Here is a 20008-nt window from a genome sequence, read left to right as displayed (position 1 = left end):
AACACCAAGATATTTTACATAAATTTTGAAATTTAAGTTGCCAAATCAAATTTCATTTTATTTTAGTCCTAAAGAAAGCATTTCAGTATCTTCTGACTACTAAATACATTTCCTGATAGACTGTGAAATACCGTCAGCATTTAAAGATTATTTTATTATTCAACTTTCATATAACTTTATTTTCGTTTATTTTTCTTACATTTCTCTTTTGTCAGTTATATTTTTTTCTTTTTTTCTGCAATGAGGCCAGTCAGTTTTCAGTTGGTTTCCTTGCCATTATTCTTATTTGGCCTTCATATGCATCTTCTGTTATATTTAAAGTAGTTCTTTGTATTACCTCTCCTTATTCTTTTATGTCAATATTTCTTCACCTCATCCATTCACTGCACCTACTTGGGGTTTTCTATGCAAGTAGTCCAGTTGAGGTGTCCATGCATTTACCCCAAAGGAAAAGACAAGATATGAGCAAAAGCCATGAAATTAATGAGAATAAGTTACCAGAGGAGCATTTCTATGTCAGGATGATCTGTGCCTCTCCTGTCTAGGTGTCAAAGGAGCTGCTGTGCAGCTCTGCTCTGGTGGTCTTCCTGGTTACAGTTTGTATTTCCCTTGACAGAAAGACTTGTGAAGGCACAAGTTGCTGTCAGGGCTGTGGGAAAGGGAAGAGAAGGAGCTAGCCCTGCATTCCACTTCAGAACTATGAATTAAAGGCAGCTCTTCCTCATCCTACAGCTTCTTTTCACCCAGGAGTGCCAAACTTTCACAGCTATGTTTGTCCCATACAGGAACTGTTGGTCAACTTGAATGTCAGGTTTAGTGAAGCACTAAGCTGGAAGGAACATCATCGTTGTCTAAGGGAAATGCCTATTGCTCTTGGTTTTGGTGCTACACCAGGGACATTGCTGATCATCAGGGACTAAAATGAGGATAGTGGGGCAGGAAAGTCCTGCGTATATTTTAGTTACCTAGACAAGGTCAGGGCATGGTGCAAAGGTCAGCATGATGGCTCTCACTGCTGGATAGCTTCATGCTGCCAGGCAGGGTTTGGCCAGGTTAAGTAGCCTCTCCCAGGGCATGGGTCTGGAGCTATGCAAGAGTTCTCCTCTGGTGTCATAAACAAAACCATCCTGTTTTGGGAGGAAGAGAATTTAGTAGTGTGTGTTGCATGTGCTCAGAGCCATGGATCAGGAATCATCAACAATGAGGTCTCAGGGTGAGCCCTTGCCGATCTTCATCACCGGTGGAGTATCAGGCAAGGAGTGGTGCCAGTTTCTGCTCCCATTGCTGGAGCCCACCTTCATGGCTGTAGCCTCTCTTGTGCCAATGCTGGCTTGGCGTGCGATCATGTCCCAAAGTTCCATCTGGCCTAAAATATCCTGTGATTCTGTCCATTTGAGATACAACTTCCTGTTAGGCATTCTCTCTCTTGTGAGGTTGTGCTTAGCCTAATTACAACCCTAGATATTTTTAGATTTTTTTAAGCCAATGCTTTCATTTGCGTGGCACGTGATTTTTTTCAGATTCATTTGGGTTACTTTTTGAGAATACAGTTTTGAGGCCCTTAATGTATTTGTCAATTTTCTCTATTTGTTTATATACTTGCTCAATCCTATTGCAGTACTTCTCCTTGAGATGCCTTCTAAGTGTTTTCAAGCACTTAGATATGTTCAGAGTATTTCATAAGTATTTTGCCCCATACAGAAGTTTACATTTTAACAGCAGATTAATTTCATAGGGAATGGCAGACTGGTGTCCAATGTGTGGAAAAGGATTTGTACTAGACCTTGGCTGCTTTTGAAATAACCATTAGTTTTGAGGCACCTTACCCTGGGAAATTTCATCCATTCTGGAAAGCAGATTAAAGTTTTGTGTTTGAAAGTAAATCCAGAAAACTAGAATTTCTCAAGGTGTCCTCAAGTATTTATATAATTTCCCCCTTAAGTCCTCCAACACCAAAACCTCCTTTTTCAGGTAAAGATGGGGTTCTGAATAAATTCGGCTTAACCTCATTGTTGTGTGTATTGTGTATTTTGGACTATCCTAAATTCATTCTGCCTGCCAGTCAGATTCTCCTGATGTAAAAAACCCGAGTTTACATTATAAAACTGTAATTGTCTCATGCACATTTCTTTTTTACTTTGCAGTTAATGTAAGTTTAATAATCTCTTTCTGATTCAGAGCTGCAGATGATGAGTGAATGTATAAAGCAGAGGTGTGTTGTTTCCTTACACACTCATCAAAGTGTGAAACAGGAAAGGGAGTGTGGGAGACAAGTTTGTTCTGCTCTGTGGCTTCCAAACACTCCATTTTATCTCTGCTGAGTTATTACATTTGGAAATGTGCAGTAAATTCTGGTTTTTTTCTATTTCTAATCCGTTCTGGTTTTGTGCAGGCCTTGGAGAGAGGGCTTTATCTGGGAGTTTCTTTCTTTGTGATTTGTGGGTTTTTTTGGTAAACATAGTTGGCAAGATCTTTTGGTCTTTTATTTTTTTGTTGTTGTTTGCATAGGTTACAAAGGGAATTGCAGAAAAGGTTCTGCTCTTATATTTTGGGAATGATGGTTTTCCAAAGTCATTAAGCTGGGTTAAATTGTTGTACTATGTCCTCCAGAAGACCAGCCCTTGAAACCTAACTGAAAACTTGATGAAGAGTGGGCTGTTGTGGTTTTTTGTGTCAGGACACAGCACCAGTGGTCTGTGATGTACACTAACTAGCAGCTGGTTTCTGGATGAAATCTGATACGTTATTTTGATTTAGCAATCTCTATTATTGGGATCCTCTTTTCACAAAAAGCTTTTCTCCTCACTTCCTCTAATAATTACTTGACTTAATTTATTACCAGCTTTTATTTCTACTGTGTATAAATGTAAAGAATGTTATTTTTGGGAATATGGGGCTAGGGGTATTTTAGTGTGCTTCCCACTGTGGTTGGTCAAAGCCTGAATGCGATGTCTCTGCAGGGCCAGTTTGCAAAGCCTTGCCCAAATGCCACTGGAGTGGAACTGATTCTGAGGGTGGGAAGCAGCAGGGTCATCTTTAGATTCCTTTTGCTTTGTGAAAACCTGTGTTAACAGATTCATAATGCTCTCTCCATGCTGCAAGTTTGTGTGCAGGGAGGTGATGGAGGCCCAAGTCAGGTTTGCCACACATGGGTACTGCGGGCAGGTTGAGCAGCGCTGCCTTCCCTGTGATCCCTGGGACCATGGGCCCTGGGAACAAGCAGGGAACCAGCTCTGTCACTGCTTCTGCCTGCAGCCTCCCTCTGGAACAGGGGCTTTGTGCGACTGAGGATGGACAGGACCTGTGGGACAGACTCCACACAAGCATGGAAAAATATCTGTCTTTACTGCATCTTTCTTCTCAGTGTTTTCCTGTAGCTTATTTTCTTTGGAGTGCACATGTTTTATGATTTTTTAAAATTCCTTCTATATTAGAAAAAGCTTTTTTGTTTGTTTGTCTGAGGTATTTTTTGAGTAATTTTTAATCTTTCTCAAGTACAACTTCAATAAAATGTGTTTGTGAACCTAGGCTTGATCTGAAAAAGGATGGCTTTTCAGAAAATTGAAAATTTAATTTACCTGGACTGATAGATCGGTGATGACTGATACTTTTTGGTATTTCTTCATTTTGGTTTTACCTATGAAAGGGTTTTCTTTTGTATCCAACTGGCAAACTAGGATTGCTTTAGTAAGCATGTAATATTGGAAAACTGCTACACACCTGCAAAAATATGTAATTGTTTTGAAACTTCAATTTTTTTTCTCATACTGTTTTTTAAAGTGCAAAGTTTTGATTTTTTTACTCATTTTATTGATATGAAAATAATTCTGGGAACCTTATCTTCTATAACATGCATATTTGTACCAGTTTTAAAAAAAATTGGTCAAAAAATTATTAATATCTATCAAGTCATCACATATACCTAATGGATTAATCTATGGCTGTTAAAATTATTATTGACGGCTATTAGATTGCTTGCTGGATTACTTCAAATACTTGAAACATTCTTGTGGTTATGTGCACCTAAGAGTATGTATTTTAAAGAAGCCACAACATGGTTTCTTTAAACTTGTACTGACAGAGGTGATAAAGCTGCAGACAGATGAGAATGGGGTGGAGAAGATAAGAAACAAAAGCTTTGATCATTAGTAGAGAAAAAAAGGAAGTCAATTAAATGAGGCACTGGGATAAAGCAAATTCAAAGGAAGGTTCAGGACCTTGAGAAGAATAAAAATATTAGCTAGGTTTGTTGGGCTGGAAAAGATAAAAGGTGAGCTATATGTACAATGTATGTGTTGTATCCATAATGATTGATTAATGATACTATATTAATTTTGGTACATTTGAAATTTTTAACCTTTTACATGTTAACATCTAAAATATTCAAGGACTTTGTCCCCTGCCTAGTTTCATAGAATCATGTTGTCAATTGTGACATTCTCCAATTTTCCTGTCTCACTAAAAACCAGAGATGTGTCATGTCAGCCCTTCACCCTTTACAGTTCTTCCCTTCTGCACAAGTTCCAAGCAAAAGGAAAAGGTTATTTAAATAAATGTTCAAAATTAGCTGGTATATAATTCTTGGCAAAGAACATTGGGTTTAAAAAATGCAGTTTTCCTGAATGCTGCCAGTAGCAGTTTCTGCTAACTTGGTAAAGCCTCATGTTCCTCTAATAACTGATATATTTTCATTGAAAAGCTTTGAATTAATATCATATTTGGGGACAGAAATGATATATATATAAAGTCTTGAGGGGATGGCTGAGAGCACATGTGAGAATGTCCAGGTGCCTTTGGCTGGTAGAAAGCAGTTGAGAGGTACTGCATCAGGGGATGTCAGGGAACTTAGGCTGGATGAGATATTACAGCATACCAAAAGAAATCAGAAAGCTGCTGGGGAGTACAGGTTTGGAGCAGGAAGGTGTGGTTGGTGCCAAGTGTCTCGGTTCATCAAAGCATAGCAAGTTTTGCTGTTCTCAAGAAGGGAATAAAGCAAATTAGGTATGTAGGAAGAAGTCTGAAAGATTCTCCTGGGCTCAAAACCAGGATATGTTTATTTGAGAAAATGTTGAGACTCTGGGGAGATAAAAGCCCCCTATTTATTGACCAGCAATTAAAGCATGCATGTAAGTGGATAATTACTATAAACAGTAGGATTCTTCATGCTTTAGCTTGTCTGGTGCTGTCACACCCAATGGTATTTGTCTCCTAGACAATTTTTAGCACAGACTCTTACTGGAAAGCATGTTTTGCAAAGAACCGTTTGCCTTCCAGGGGCAGTCCCAGAGTTCACTGGTGGCTCCCTTGGCAATTTCACATCCTCTCAGCTTTGTGTACCACACCCACAGCCGCTACCCATAATAACCTCTTACCAGGTTCAGTGGGTGTGAATTCATTGCCATTTACAGAGAGATCTGTTTGGTTTTCACCTGCACAGCATCCTGCACATGCTGGTCATGTGCATGTCTAGTACAGTCCAGTTATGTCTGTGTCATCGGAAAAAAAGTTCTTTGGCAACAATTTTTTATATGCTTGGTTTTTTAATATGCTTGTTTTTTGTCGTGCTGAAACAGCTTCTTAATTTTTATGAAAGTGGTATTGTAATGAGAAAAGGCACTTTTTAATGCAGTTTTACATCTTGAAAAGTTAAGGAAAGCTTGCATCTCTAATTGGGCAATAACACTTGAAAACAGCTTGGTTAATAATTTAGGTTTATATAATATAATAATTTAAGTTAATAATTAAACTAATTCAGGTGCAGTCATAAGTGGTTTTTGACTCAGATTCTCAACCTAACTGCGATATTACAGTTATGCTGAAACCTTTGGACAGGAGCAGGTACACAAAATAGTGCTGTTTTTTGGTATTTCTTTGTGTTGCTGAAAGTTTGGTTAATTTAACAAATATTTGGTTAATTTATCAAATTTTTTAAAATTATTTTTCAAGGTAAAATAGCCAATAACTTCAGGGAGATTTATAAGAAATTGCCCTGTGTCTTACTAATTCTGCAACTTTCCAACTAGGAGAGAGAGCAGTAGAAATTTTTTTTTTTTATTTTTGTCTATCAGTTGTTTTCAAACAAGCAAGACTTCTTAAGACTTCTTTTTTTACAGCCTGAAGCAGAGGATGAAGCTTGACCTCCCTGAAAGAACGATGCTTGTTTTTCTTTTTATTTTTAATTTTTTTCTGCTATTGACAGGCCGAGCTCCGATAACAGGCGCCACAGCATCCGGGACAGGATGTCCAGCAGCAACGAGAAGGGGAGCCTGGCCATGGAGTCCACCAAGGAGACGCGGTACTGCGCCGTCTGCAACGACTACGCCTCGGGGTACCACTACGGGGTCTGGTCCTGCGAGGGCTGCAAGGCCTTTTTCAAAAGGAGCATTCAAGGTAATAACCTGCTCAAGTGAGTCACCTTTACTCTTTACTCTTTATACTCCGTCTTGAGGAAACTCAAAGTACTTGAGATTCTAGCCCGACTCTGGGACAATGACATTTATTGGGTTTTCATAAGCAGTTGTGCTCTCCCACGTAGTTTTAGCTCTGTACTTGGTGAGTGCTTTTAGCAGGTATAAAATTAGTCCAATGTTAATGAGGAGAAGCAAAACTTTTCTATATCATCATTGCTTTAGGTATATCTGACCATGGTGGTAGTGAGAAATTTAATTTAAAAATCCATATTGGACCAAGATGATCACTCTTTCAGGCTATGCATATCTCTCCTCTTATCCAAGGCATTTTTGAGTATTCCATGTCAGATGATTAATTCCTGCTGATTGATTTACTAATCTTAATTTAGTGCTCCATTAGCCAGATGTATCAGTTCAAATCTCAATTCCTTAAAGATGCTAGATGTCTTCTGAGAGCCGGTATTGAAAAGGAATGTTTCCTTGATGAAATATTATTTGTGTCTGTCAACAAAGCAGGCCTTTGAACTGTACACAGAATGTTTTGTTCACAGTCTTGTTGTGGTTAAAAAGGCTAGTGGAGTAAAGGGCATCTAACAAAACCACTGTTAATTACTGTGACAGAGATAATTCTTTCCTTAAATGCCTGTCACTTTGTGGAATGGATGGTTTTTTTTTGCTTTGTTCAACATCTCTTAAAATGAGTAAGAAGTAATTGTAATTCTGCAAAAAATAGAGGTACTGTTCAGTATCTAAGATTTAGAGAAGAAAATAAAACAGATTTCTTCCTTTTAAACAGAAAACTGGTAAAGTGCTGAGCTTTATTTAGGTTTCTATAGCTTTTAAAATCTCCAGGTGACACATAGGCACAAAAATTTCTGTTGCCTGTTTTACTGAAGGTAGCATAGTGTGGAACAGTTTTACATCATATCACAAGGTGTGATTATTGCCTGTTTTGTTGCATGACTAGCACTGAGGTGAGTTAAATAGGACTTCCAGCATTCAGCTCAGAATCTTCCCCCCTTGAAGGAAAAAAGTGAAAGAATGATGGAGGGGTAGACATTGATGGAATTATTTGAATGACAATGATTAGTTAGTAGTTACTCATATTTCTATTTGTCCAGACACACTGAAATGATTTTTAAAAGAACAAGTGGTTAGAGCCAGAGGTCAGTAATAAGCAACACTGAAAGGAGAAAGGGTGAAATGCTTTTTTTTCTTCACATCAGGGTAATTTACTTTAACTTGTGATGTCAGGAGAAAAGCTCCCTTATTGTGTATTTGTTATTTTTCCTTTTCAGTTCCTCTGGCCAAGTCAGAATTATTCTTAGACTTTTTGTCCTTGTTCTTGAACTGAACTAAATCACAGCAAAGTGGAAATTGAAATAGCCTTAAGCAAAAGTAAAAGTTATCGAGTAATCGTGCAGCAAAGATCTTTAGCGTTTGGCCATTGTGGTAGAAGAAATGAATCCATTTCATTGAGTTTCTGCTGTCAGCACTTGGTGGTTTTGCCCTGGTCTCCACATGGACAAATGTTGTGGTCCACCACACTGGATCTGTTTTCTATTTGTGCTACACTAAAGACTTGTTAGTAAATTTGCTTCTTGCTACATATATATATATATATATATAAGTAGATAAGCTTTTAAATCTTGAAACTTAAGTTTCCAGGATCCCATAAAATGTCTTTCATGATCTATAAGTCATGTTTGTGTTTGCTCTAATTTAAGCTCCTTGCTTCTTGCCCTATCCCCTGTGGGCACGAAGAATGCTTATTGCAACAACCTTTTACATAGTTGAAGACTGTTATCATATCTTTTCACAGTCTTCTCTTTTTTAGACTAAACAAACCAATTTCTTTCAGTAGAACATACTTTCTAGCCATCTTATCCCATTTCTTAAGCTCCTCTGTACTTTCTTCAGTTGATCCATCTCTTTTTGTGATTAAGTTAGGGTAAAAAAATGACATCCATAAGTATAAAGAAAATAATTCAAGAATATGAGTACTTATGAGAGAATTGTAATCATTTGATCACAGAGGCTAAGAAAAGTCTTCTGAACTTTTAAAGTCATAGCTACTCAGTCTTGATGAACTAAGGTAATTTATGTATTTTCTACTGGATTTGGAAGAGATCTCTATTTCTGCAGTTACATGTTCTTATTGAACATGTGTGCAATTTATGAAAATGAAAGTAATTTTTAGATTGAGAATAGATACAAAAACATGCATTTACCTTGCAGATGATAATAATTTTAAATATACTGTGATCAGATAGCTAGGAATGAATGCTACTTATGTGCAGGTATATTTATAGAAGAATACATGGACTAAATATTGTTGTATATATTTTTGATTTATTATATATACTGCATTCCTAAAATAAATGGGAAAAAATTCCTGTGATTTATATGATCAAACACTGTTGAGAATAGATACAAAAACATGCATTTACCTTGCAGATGATAATAATTTTAAATATACTGTGATCAGATAGCTAGGAATGAATGCTACTTATGTGCAGGTATATTTATAGAAGAATACATGGACTAAATATTGTTGTATATATTTTTGATTTATTATATATACTGCATTCCTAAAATAAATGGGAAAAAATTCCTGTGATTTATATGATCAAACACTGTTGAGGTACACAGAACTTTTTTGTGTGAACAAAAATAACCAAAATGCTTTAAGCAAAGATTTTTGTTGCTTCAGCAAAGATAACTGTGCTACTTTGTTCTTTGCTAATCTGTATTTCTCAATAAATATATAGATGCAGACATAATTTCTGTACTTCTCATCAGAGATTTCATAGGAGAGTTGCTGTAATGAACCTTGATGTTCCTGTTAGACTGTATACAAGCATTCTACATTGTTCTTAATAGAACCACAGGAAAAAGTAAGGACAGGCATGAAAAAACTGTATGTGGTAATGAATTACCTCTGTTATTCTCACTGATATCTCAGGTATCTATGTTCACCTGTGTAAGTATATACTGAAATTTTATGAAAACTCACATCTACATTGAAACTTACCTGAGGTGACAATATTCACTTTTATCCAGGGGATCTGGAATGTTCCTGGTAATATTTTGTGAGTTTTAAATGCTAAGGTGTTTTTATTTGTTGTCAAGTAGTTAAAGCTTAAGATGTAACCTGAATTAGAAATTGCCTCAATATGTGCAAGTTTTCAGTTTTGTTTAAACAACAGATGGTTTGCTGAAAACCTGAACTGCATCCTGAAGCTGCCTATATCAGTCTATTAACCTGAACTGCATCCTGAAGCTGCCTATATCAGTCTATTTTGTTAGTTTATGTCCCAAAAGGAATCTGAGACCTTGCTTTGAGAAACCTCTGTGCAGAGTATTATTAATGTACAAGCTTTCAGGGGAGAGAAAAGTCACAGGACACCAAGGATACCACGTTGCTTGGTGATGGAACAATGCTTTACTCTTCCCCCAGCATGTGTAGCCTTCAGAATTGTATTTAGTTGAGGGACCTGATTTCAGAAGCATAAAAAGGAGCCACACCACAGCACACTGTACTTCTCTCCTAAAATATTTATGAATTTTAGGACCAAGAAGGGCCATTAGATAAATAACTCTCTTCTCTCAATATGAACTTTATATGCTATCCATCTCCAAAACCCAGTAACTTGATGGAGGTAAATATTTTAGAAGATGCCCAGATTGAAGATGCCCACAGGCTCAAGCATTTTCTTGAGCCATAATGATGGCTTATTCTAATGATTTGTCCTCCCATATACTAAAAATCTACCAAATTAATGTAATTACCCCTTATGTGTCTTTGGCTTTTACATCACTTTCATGAGCCAGTCTTAGTTACTACTACTATCTTTCTCCTGTGGAAAGTTCTTAAAAATTAGGTCATCAAGTCATCAAATCACCTTGATATCTTAAGTGAACTAAAATGTTTCAGTCTCCTGCTGTATATCTTTCTATCTTCTGAGTCCATTATCTTTGCACCTTTACTCATTCCCCCACACCCATAACAGCCTGTCTAAAATCTGGATGTCAGAATTGGATGATATATTTAAACACGAGCCTTACAAATGCCATTTACAAATTAAAAATCCCCTTGTGACTCACACATTCTTTCCCCCTTCTAATTCCCTTGTTTTTTGGATGGCCACCAAGCCCTATGAGACAGGAAGGAATTACTCATACCACCTCTGACAAGCATCCAGCAAATGCCTACATATGGGTGAGTGCAAACCCCCAGAGGGAGCACAAGAGATTCAGAGCAAATCAGGAGTAAATCCTTATGTTACAGGGTATCTTGATCCCAGAATTGCTCAAGCATTTTAGAAATCACCAATTCTATTTCCCCTTCATGTGCCTTTCTTATGTTTTTCAGGTACATCTTCTCTGCTTTTATTCACAGCTTTTGCTCATATCTGGGATATTTCACATATAGTCAGTTAAAAATTATTCCATGATGGAAGGCATTACCAAAACAGGTTGGCTTCGGAGAATGGATGAATTGCTGAAGAATTCCAGAGGCCTGCCTTTAATGTCTTCATCAGAGATATAATGGTCTCTAAAGTGCAGGAATTCTTGAAGCTGGGAAGTATTTTGCTTGTGGGCCTTGAACCTGGATTTTAATTAGCAGTTATGCCTTCTGACCATCAAGTGGGAGAGTTTTGGCAGTAGACTTCGAGTGTTACCAATTGTTTTTATTTGAGAGTGATAGAGCTGTACTTTGTTGAAAGTATGTAATGTTGAGAGGGGTGGTAATGTATACATATTTTCATGTTTGAGTGAATTTTACTGGTAAAACATGTTAGTAAGTGAGTATTTAGGTAATGGTAATGTGCAGCAATTGCAATAGTGTCAATCTGGGAGTTTTCTGAGATCTTCCCTTTAATTTTCCCTTCTAGTCTTCTGTTTTGATGGTATTTTTGTAATCTGTTTTAAAACAGCTCAGATCCTGCAGCCAAGAAGGCAGAAACTCCCTAATAAGACTGCTTTACACTGGTACTATGAGCTGTCAGCCAAACTACAGAACAGGAACCTCAGTGAGTTTAGCAGAGTTAATCACAGCCAATAAACAGGGAGCTGCAGATGGGCATCTGGCCTCAGGGTGGAAAACACATGGTTCCAGTTGGAGATGGCTGTTGGAAGTTTGAAGGCTGGAAAAGGTGGATTTGGAAATTCTATCTGGGTTTAGCTGTCATTGAGGCTGCTCTAACTGCTGGTGGTCAGCCAGGTTCTTCTGAAACTTCTTTTGATTTCTTTTTGTGCATTTAGTAGTTTTTCTCCAGTGTTCCTTGAGGTAAATACGTGCTTTGATTGCATTTTTTGGCTGTTGATTGCATTCTCTAACATGCATTTTTAATTTCAGCTATGCAATTTAGGGTGATCTCATGTCAGAAATTTGAGTGCTATTGAAAGGCAAGAGTCAGTACCTCTTTTTTTCTAGTAAGACAATTTGGAATGTGGTACTTTTCTAGCAAATTTTAAGTGCTGCATTCAGCATGGATGTGATAGTGGCTTAAGATGTTTGTATCCAGGATACTTTCTTATTTTTCAAGGCCTAAGCAAATGAAAGAGCTGCAGTGCACCCTGAGCTCATCATTCTGTCCTGTGATAGGATCAACTTCTACCAATTCCTTTTATATGTTGATCTGCTTCTTAAAACCTGTAGCTTGATCCAATCTTATCTTGAAGGCTACTGGGAAATTTGAATCTCCCTGTCTGCAGGTTAAGGTCATCACTTGTTTTTCTGAGAATCATGCCACAAAAAAAAAAAAAAAAAAGTGTTCTCTTTCTTTCTGCAACAACCTTTAAATCAGTTTTGGAAGTTTGCTATCACACTTGAAAAAAAATTATTCTGTTTTACCTAACCTGAGGAAACAAGGTTTATTCAACATTTTCTCACAGATGTTGTTTTCTTGACTTCTAATCTTCTAGTTATTCTGCTTTGGAGGTTCTCCACTTTCTACTGTTTCCTTTTTTTCTTGAAGCATGATTTCCTTCAATATGGTGTTTCACAAGTACTGAACAGAGTAATATGATTATCTTGCAAACCCATCCATCACATGGTATCCATCACACTGTAATGTTTGCCTTATTTACAAAAACATGATACTCTTCGCTCATAATTAATGTGTGATGCAGAATAAAGTCAGGTATACTTTTCTGCAGAAGAAATAATTTCTTTTCCTCATTGTTTTGAGCATATGATTACCCCTATTTTAATGCAGAGATTTCTACCAGTCCTTTGTACTTTGTGCTTTTGTGCTGTTGTTTTCCCATGTGCTACCTCCAGTTTGCCAAGGTAATTTGGAATTCTTATTCTGTACTCTCCTGCCATTTATTTCAGTCTGGCTAGAAGAGTAGTCTGGCCTTTCCTCTGTTCTTGTAATGCATAAAAATGTCATCTACAAATGAATAACAATTAATAGAAGAAATACTCCAGATCACAACCCATTTGTGAGGAATACATTTGACTGGATTCTGGACAGACACTATGGAGCCTTATTCAGTATCATCTTCCATTGTAACAGTGAACTCTGACAGTTCTTCTCTGACACTGATTTTCTGAAGTCATCTGAACTATATATTCCTAGCTGACATATGATGTGCCAATGTAGGCAATATTGAAAACATTTGTGAAGTTGGGCAACACACATTGATAGAAAGTAGAGAAATGACTCTTATCTGATTTTATAAATGGTCACTTGTTTTTCCTCTGCCAAATCCAGAGCTCTTCCTGCTTCCTAGATAGAATTCCTGGCTTTTATAAGCTGTTCTTAATGTACCCTGTATTATCACCTTTAATGTTGTTTTACTTCCTCTGGAATATGACTGTTGTGCAATATCAAGCAACAACAACAAAAAAATAAACATTATTACATGTTTAATAAACATTATTACAAGTGTTTAGTGAATATTTTATCTGAAAACTCACATTACTACTAGTTCAGGACTGGGACTTTCAGCAATTCAAAATATTCACATGAGAAACAAAAGCACTTTACATTTAGAAACTACAAGAGAACATGCAATTTTTGTCTTGCAGGAAAGTGCTAAACAGTTCCACTTGCTTTTAGAGCATGTGACAGATTACACAGCTGTTCCCATTTTAAAATGTGGCTAGAGATATGCAGGACAAGAGACTAAGATACCGCATTTGACCCTTCTGATTATAAAATGGGTAACTCTTCATACTATAGAGCATGGATGATGTTAGGGTATGAGGGAGCAAACCAAGGATCACAGATTACATATAAGTTAATTAAAGAAGGGTATAACTAGGTTGTGCTTTGCAGGAAAAGGTGGCACACAGGCAGAAAACAGTCTCTTTTTTTTTTTTTTTTTGGTCAAAATACTGGTATCAAAGAGCAATATAATAATTTAGCACACCAGCTGTTGCCTGTAGTGAGGTTTTAGTTTTACAGACTTCAGTGCAGAAAACTCAGTTCAAAAACCACCACACAGCTCCTTGAAAAATGTATGATAGCAGAAACCATGCAGGTACTGAAGATCCAAACCTGATGTTATACCTGGAATAAAAATAGAGACTTACATTGATTCTTTTAATAAAATTTGATAGTATTTTGAGTGCATGAGAGTAACTTGCAATATTTTTAGCTTCTTAGGCTCTTTATAATAGTTGTGGGAGTTTTCTTTAGGAGAATTCTACCCCTTCCCATTCTGGCTCAAATAAAATGGGAAGCTAAAAATACAAGAGTTTCATTCAAAGTCTATGGGAATAAGATGGCCATGACATGCCTATAACTCTCTCTGAAAATGCTTTTCATCTCTGGAGAGATCATATTGAGATGGTTGTGAGTAATACATTGTGGGAGTTTTTCCCTTTAACACAGCTGTTGTTTTAATCATGTGCCAAGGACTTAAAACAATTGTGATTTATCAGCTAGGGAAACAGAAACTTGATGTCATACTCCTTGCCAGATTTTGTAAGATTGGATCAGTATTTTTGTCTATTTTTATTTGTCATGAGGAAAAAATAGCCTTTCTGTTTTGTTACGTTGTCTAGAATTAGAAAATTGGATCAGGGTAAAAGTAAACTTTGCACATGGTATCACAATCCTGAAATAGTAGATGAAGCACCAAATTAAATTTAAAGATAAGGCCAATAATAAAAACTTCAAAATTATTTGCTTGAGTAGAAAATATAATTTAATATTTATAGATTTATAAAGTTAAATAGTGACTTTTAAAATTTATATCATTCTTTCTCAGTTTATAAATTTCATGCATTATTATACTGGTGAGATGGCAGCAGGCTTGTAATCCTCATTCCCATTCTCCTCATTTCTTAATTTTTCCTGTTACTATATGGAAAGGTTTAAGAAGAGCTTGGTATCAGCCATTTGGCTGGAATTACCTGCTCATGTGAGCAGTTACAGCTGTACCTAAGTGAAGACAAGAAGATTCCACTAGAAGGCAAACACAGCCTGTGAGCTCCATGACACAGCTTGAGGGCATAACATAGAGTGTACAAATTTTAACCTCTCTTCCTCTCCCGTTCATCAGTGGTTCTGTGACTGATGTCTGTCAATGCTCTCGGGCATGTGGTGTGATTGTTGGGGCTGTCCTGTGCAGGGCCAGGAGCTGGACTTGATGATTCTTGCAGGACCCTACTAACTTGGGATATTTCATAATCTTTCCTTCTGAGGTATGCAGAAAAAGAGGACTTCCTCACTGGATGCAAATGAAGTATGTTTTACAGACTTCTAGACTCTTTTCCTTATTGTCATGTCACTAATGTTTTGCTTGTTTAAAACCAGAAAGAAGATTAATCTTCTCAGCAGTGCTGAGTAGTTGCTAAGAGAACACAAATTCCAAATCCAAAGACCTTTTCTGAGAGTAATTAAGCTGTGAATTTGTGTACCTTTGCTTATAAAGGATTTAGACATAACCTTATGTTCTTCTGTGAAGCTGTTAGGAAAAAATATGATTTTAAAACCAATAAGTGCAGTTTTATTGGGGCACTTTAACTTAAAATTGGTGTTACTTTTTATTTTACATTCAACATTTGTTTTTACTGGGCAAATCTATGTAATGTCCAAGTGCTTTTTTTTTTTTCTTTTTATGTAATTTTTCCCAAGGTTTTGCTTTTCATTTTCAGTCTTGTTTGGCACCTTAAGGTGTGGATAAAGTCTACAATTTAGCTTTCCTTTCCTTCCTTTTTATCCCAGCTGTCATGTATGAAAATTTTGCTAATTTCACTCTCAGATCAGCGTGTTTTCCCATGTCTTGAAGTATGTTGATAAATCATGTTGATAAGTCATGTTTAAACCAAAAATTATGATAAATATTAAATGCATTATCTTTTCCCTAGATTTACAGGAAATCTGAAAGGCTAAACAATGATACTTGCAATCTAAAGAAGTATGCCCATCACACACAGATATTTCTGTTTTTAGCAGCCAGAGTTTACATTCTTTATTCTGTGAAGTCAATCAAGCACTTTGAGTGAACAGTGTATTGTCTAAGGTGCAGATCATGTGCATGAAAACAGACATTATGCTAACATTTAAATGGTAAATTCATGATAAAACTCTTCAAAAGGAAAAATATTATTATATGAATGTAGGAACTGTAGCTCTATTACAAATAGGATTATTTTATGTACTATTCTACAAGCCAAGTGTTTATTTCCAAACACTTGTGGTTTGCAGAAATAAATACAGATTCATAGGCAAGGAGAAGGTTATCACCCACATAAGCATAGGAAAAATAGGATGGCTGCCCTGATGATATTGATTACACTTGATTTTTGGTTTTTGCATGCAGTCACGTCTGTCACTTTTTTTTTTTTTAACCTTTGAACACTATAAAAATCAGCCAATCCAGCAAAGGTGGTTAGCATGATTTCAGCTTCGACCTAAGTGGGATTTATCTGCTCATTTTAGAGAGATCTAAATGATGTTCTGAATTATTTGCTGATTTCAAAGCCTGCACTCATTCACCATGTGAATTTACCTTTTACCTTCATCAGGAAGAAGATGAGCTCTTCTTTCAAAGTACTTATTTGTTTTTAAAAAGAGTAATTAAAATTTTCCATCTTTATCTCGTGGTATTTCCAAAGTTGCCCAATGAACAAGGCAGGTGATTGAAGTCAGGTGATACACTTGTTCACTGCTGCTTAGTGTGATTCAATATAAGTGCATTTTCTAAAAAATATGGCCTTTTTGGGGGGTTTTTTTGGTTTTGTTTTTTTTTTTTTTTTGGCTCCTTTTCTCTGTAGATACTGCATATGTGGTTGAGGCTCTTTTCTTTCTGACTTGATTTTTTTTATTTCCTTACATGTTAAAGGTTTTGAACCAGATACAGAACAGTCTGTCTCCTACCAGAGGAACTGAAAATTAAAGCGTTCTCTCATGCTGGGTTGAGATGGTGGTTCAGTTGTACCTGTTTACTGCAGTAGTGGAGCAAAGCATATGGATACAGACTTTTCCAGTATTATTTTGTTCTATCCAGTAGACCTAAAAAATAATAGTTCTGTCTATTTGAGACAGGGCATAGTCACCTGTTCCCCTAGTAACAAGTTTAGAGACTGGCTACTTATTTTGATGAGATCCCAGTTATGCAGCATTAGAGAGCAGATGCTCCTGGTGTAATCTGATAGCAATTTTTACTCTATTTTCTAATTTGTAGTCAAGGACAGATGATTTGATGAGACCAAGGCCTCTGTGAAACCTCCACCCTACTTTACCTTAAGTTGAAGTTGATCCCTTGACCTCAAAGAAAGAACAAACAGTTCTGCAGTAACTTTTTTTTTTTTAATGTGTGTGCTGTACCTTAGTTATGTTCAGATGAATACAGAACACCAATGAGATAGTTTTGAAGAGACTTTTTCATCCTTCCTAACTTTTGTCAATGGTTGGCAAATAATTTTATAGCAGATTTAAGCACACTTTTGTTAAAAGCGAATGGAATAGATGCTTTTTGGCACTAACAAATGGTAAAGAGAGTAAGAAATGAGGAAGAGGAGCTCTGAAGGAGAAGATGCCAGTAACAATCTTGGTTTCAGTGTGTGGTAATTTTAGAATTTGTCATGTCAGAAAGTTTTTGCACGAAGCAGTAGACATGCAGCTGGAATTAGTGATTGATTTATCCCTGAGGTACAATTAATTATTTGAGGATTTTTGCTTCTGTTCTATGTTGCTGTTTGTTTCTTTACTGGAACTGACTGTCACAGATAAAATCTTTTTAATTTTGTAAACCTCATTTTGTGCAGTCTATTGCTTAAACATCAGCACAGGCATAAAAAACCAGATGGTGGTGTATTTCTCGGCCTGAGAGCAAGGAAGTCAAGGCGCTAGTTCATATTAATAGATCCTCTTTTGTGGTTGCTTTAATTGTTCACTATTTTAATTAGTCTACAGAAGTTTTAATTTAAAGAATTTGCAAATCGATGCGTGGCATACAGATGTTAGTTTCAAAATCTGTATCAACATTTTTACGAGAGGTTATGATGGTAACCCTACTTTTTTCCCCAAGATGTTATAGTAATTGTTGTTATGTCTGTGTATAGCTGTGTCCTTACTTTCCCTCTGGTTTTACAGGGCACAATGACTACATGTGTCCTGCTACTAACCAGTGCACCATTGACAAGAACAGAAGGAAGAGTTGCCAGGCCTGCCGACTGAGAAAATGCTACGAAGTGGGGATGATGAAAGGTGGTATGTACACAGCCATCATCAAATCTTTAGCACTGCTGTCTACCTTCCTGTCTTTTAACTTCATTGGGCAGCTGGTATGGTTTCTAACTAAAGGAGGGAGCTACTGATTTTATTGAGTTGCAGTCTATTAAACCAAAATTATTTCATTAAATAAAAAATTAAAAGCTCCAGAATATCATGTTATCTTGTCAAAATCTGCATGAAAAATAAGAGGGCCATTGATTTCAACAGAATTAGAATTCCTCTGTTATTATTTTCAACTCAGTGTTCTTTGGTCTCTCATGGTAGGATTCAGATCCTGATGAATGAAAGTTAACCCAAGATTTTGCAGCACTTTGCAGTTCAGTGGGAAGAGCATTGGTAGTCTCAAATCAGTTCATATTAGTTAAATAAACTTCTGGATATGTAATTTTTGTTCTGTGAATCCTGGAAGGGAAAGTTAATTTCTCTGTTCTGTTACTGTACACGTATTTTAGATGCGAGTTAATTTAACCCAACAATATTAAAGGCTTACTCATTTTATAAGAGCTGTGATTAATGCCACTTTCCTAGAAGATTTGTAATAATGATGGCTTGTTGTAGCCTGCTAAAAATTTCACATTGCTTTTATCAATGAAGAGTAATCAGTAGCTGTATGGAAACCTGTATCTATAGGAAAAAATTACAAACTAGTGCACAGGGCAGAAAGGATTAGATCCCATGTATTTTGTGTGTAAAGAGCTAGTTAGATTACAGACTGGTTCTTCCTTTCTTTGGCACACCTAATACTTACTTATGCCACAGAAAGTCTGATGCAAGAGAGAAGAAGGGTTCATCACGTTTGTCCTTTCCTCAACAAATCATTTATAAGTCCAGCAAAGGTAGGCCAAGTCTGAGAATCTTAGGAGGAAAAGGGAAAGACTAAAGGAAAAATGATCAGTTGTTGCTGCACTTGAGATTGGATCTGCATTTTTCTCAACTCAAGGATTAGGAAAGAGCTGAGACTGATTTTATAATATCAATTTTGGGATGCAAGCAGGAGGAAGATGTAAAATCTGCTTTTTCTTCTAGAAGTTAAGACAATGGTTGATTTTTTTTCATGAGATTTTATGTATTGATCTGAACATCCTGGTTTATATGGCTAGAACGATCCAAAGGGTATGTAGTTAATATCACAGGTATGATCTAGAATAGCTAGAAGTTCAAGAAAGACACCCTAAAAACAGAGAATCCATACATGACTATGACATGCAGATTTAGCTTTGACCTTTGTACACATGGCCGATCATAGCTAGGATTTATAGTTATGCTTTATGTTGATGACGTTGCATTTTTCATTTGGCACATTTACATCCAATTACACTCAGGTGTATTTAATTAATGATCCACTCTGCCAGTGTTATGTTGTTTGTATGTCTTCTCTAGGATGCAAGTTCTAATAGGTTTTTGACTACTCTATATGTAACTGTTTTACTCTCATAAAAACTGTGAAGATGTCTCAACCAGTATTATTTTAGATTAAAAAAGTCCAAAAGAAATACTGCAATTCTCTCCAAATTTTCTTTCAATATAAATGTTCTGGAATCGTTATTTCATACAGTTGTTCTCACCTGAGAAAATTCATCTGGATTTCATCCTTTCCTTTCCTTTTACAATGCTGTAAGATTTTTATAGTCACTACAGGAACTGGCAGTTCAAAAATAGTCAGTGTTGTGATGTTTCTTTTGTCAGTGTTTATTGTTTTGTTGCTGTTGTTTTTCTTCTTTTAAGAAACTAAACTCACAGTTTATAAACAAGGAGATCAGGATCAGCATAAATTGTATCTGCTCTTATAGTACTACTAATAATGCATGAAGTTCATCACTGGTTCATAGGCAAGAGTTTTAAAATATTTATTTTAGGAAGTCTTGGAAAAAATCTCAAGATCCCTCAGTTACAAGT

The 20008-nt window shown here is 36.4% G+C and overlaps 1 protein-coding gene across 1 annotated transcript in view; it reads left to right on the top strand.

Annotated features, from left to right (window-relative positions):
* Positions 1-20008, top strand: part of ESR1 (estrogen receptor 1) — a 180218-nt gene that overhangs the window by 99460 nt on the left and 60750 nt on the right. Inside the window, 2 exon segments of the mRNA XM_071435510.1 lie at positions 6200-6390; positions 17972-18088. Of these exon segments, the coding sequence (XP_071291611.1) occupies positions 6200-6390; positions 17972-18088 (308 nt within the window).

Source organism: Agelaius tricolor, unplaced genomic scaffold (assembly GCF_023055355.1).
Source record: "Agelaius tricolor isolate 1412-34295 unplaced genomic scaffold, bAgeTri1.0.p SCAF_1, whole genome shotgun sequence".
In the NCBI taxonomy this organism is placed as follows: domain Eukaryota; kingdom Metazoa; phylum Chordata; class Aves; order Passeriformes; family Icteridae; genus Agelaius; species Agelaius tricolor.
The sequence above is the reverse complement of the archived record's forward strand: the minus strand, read 5'-3'. Positions and strand labels throughout refer to the sequence as shown.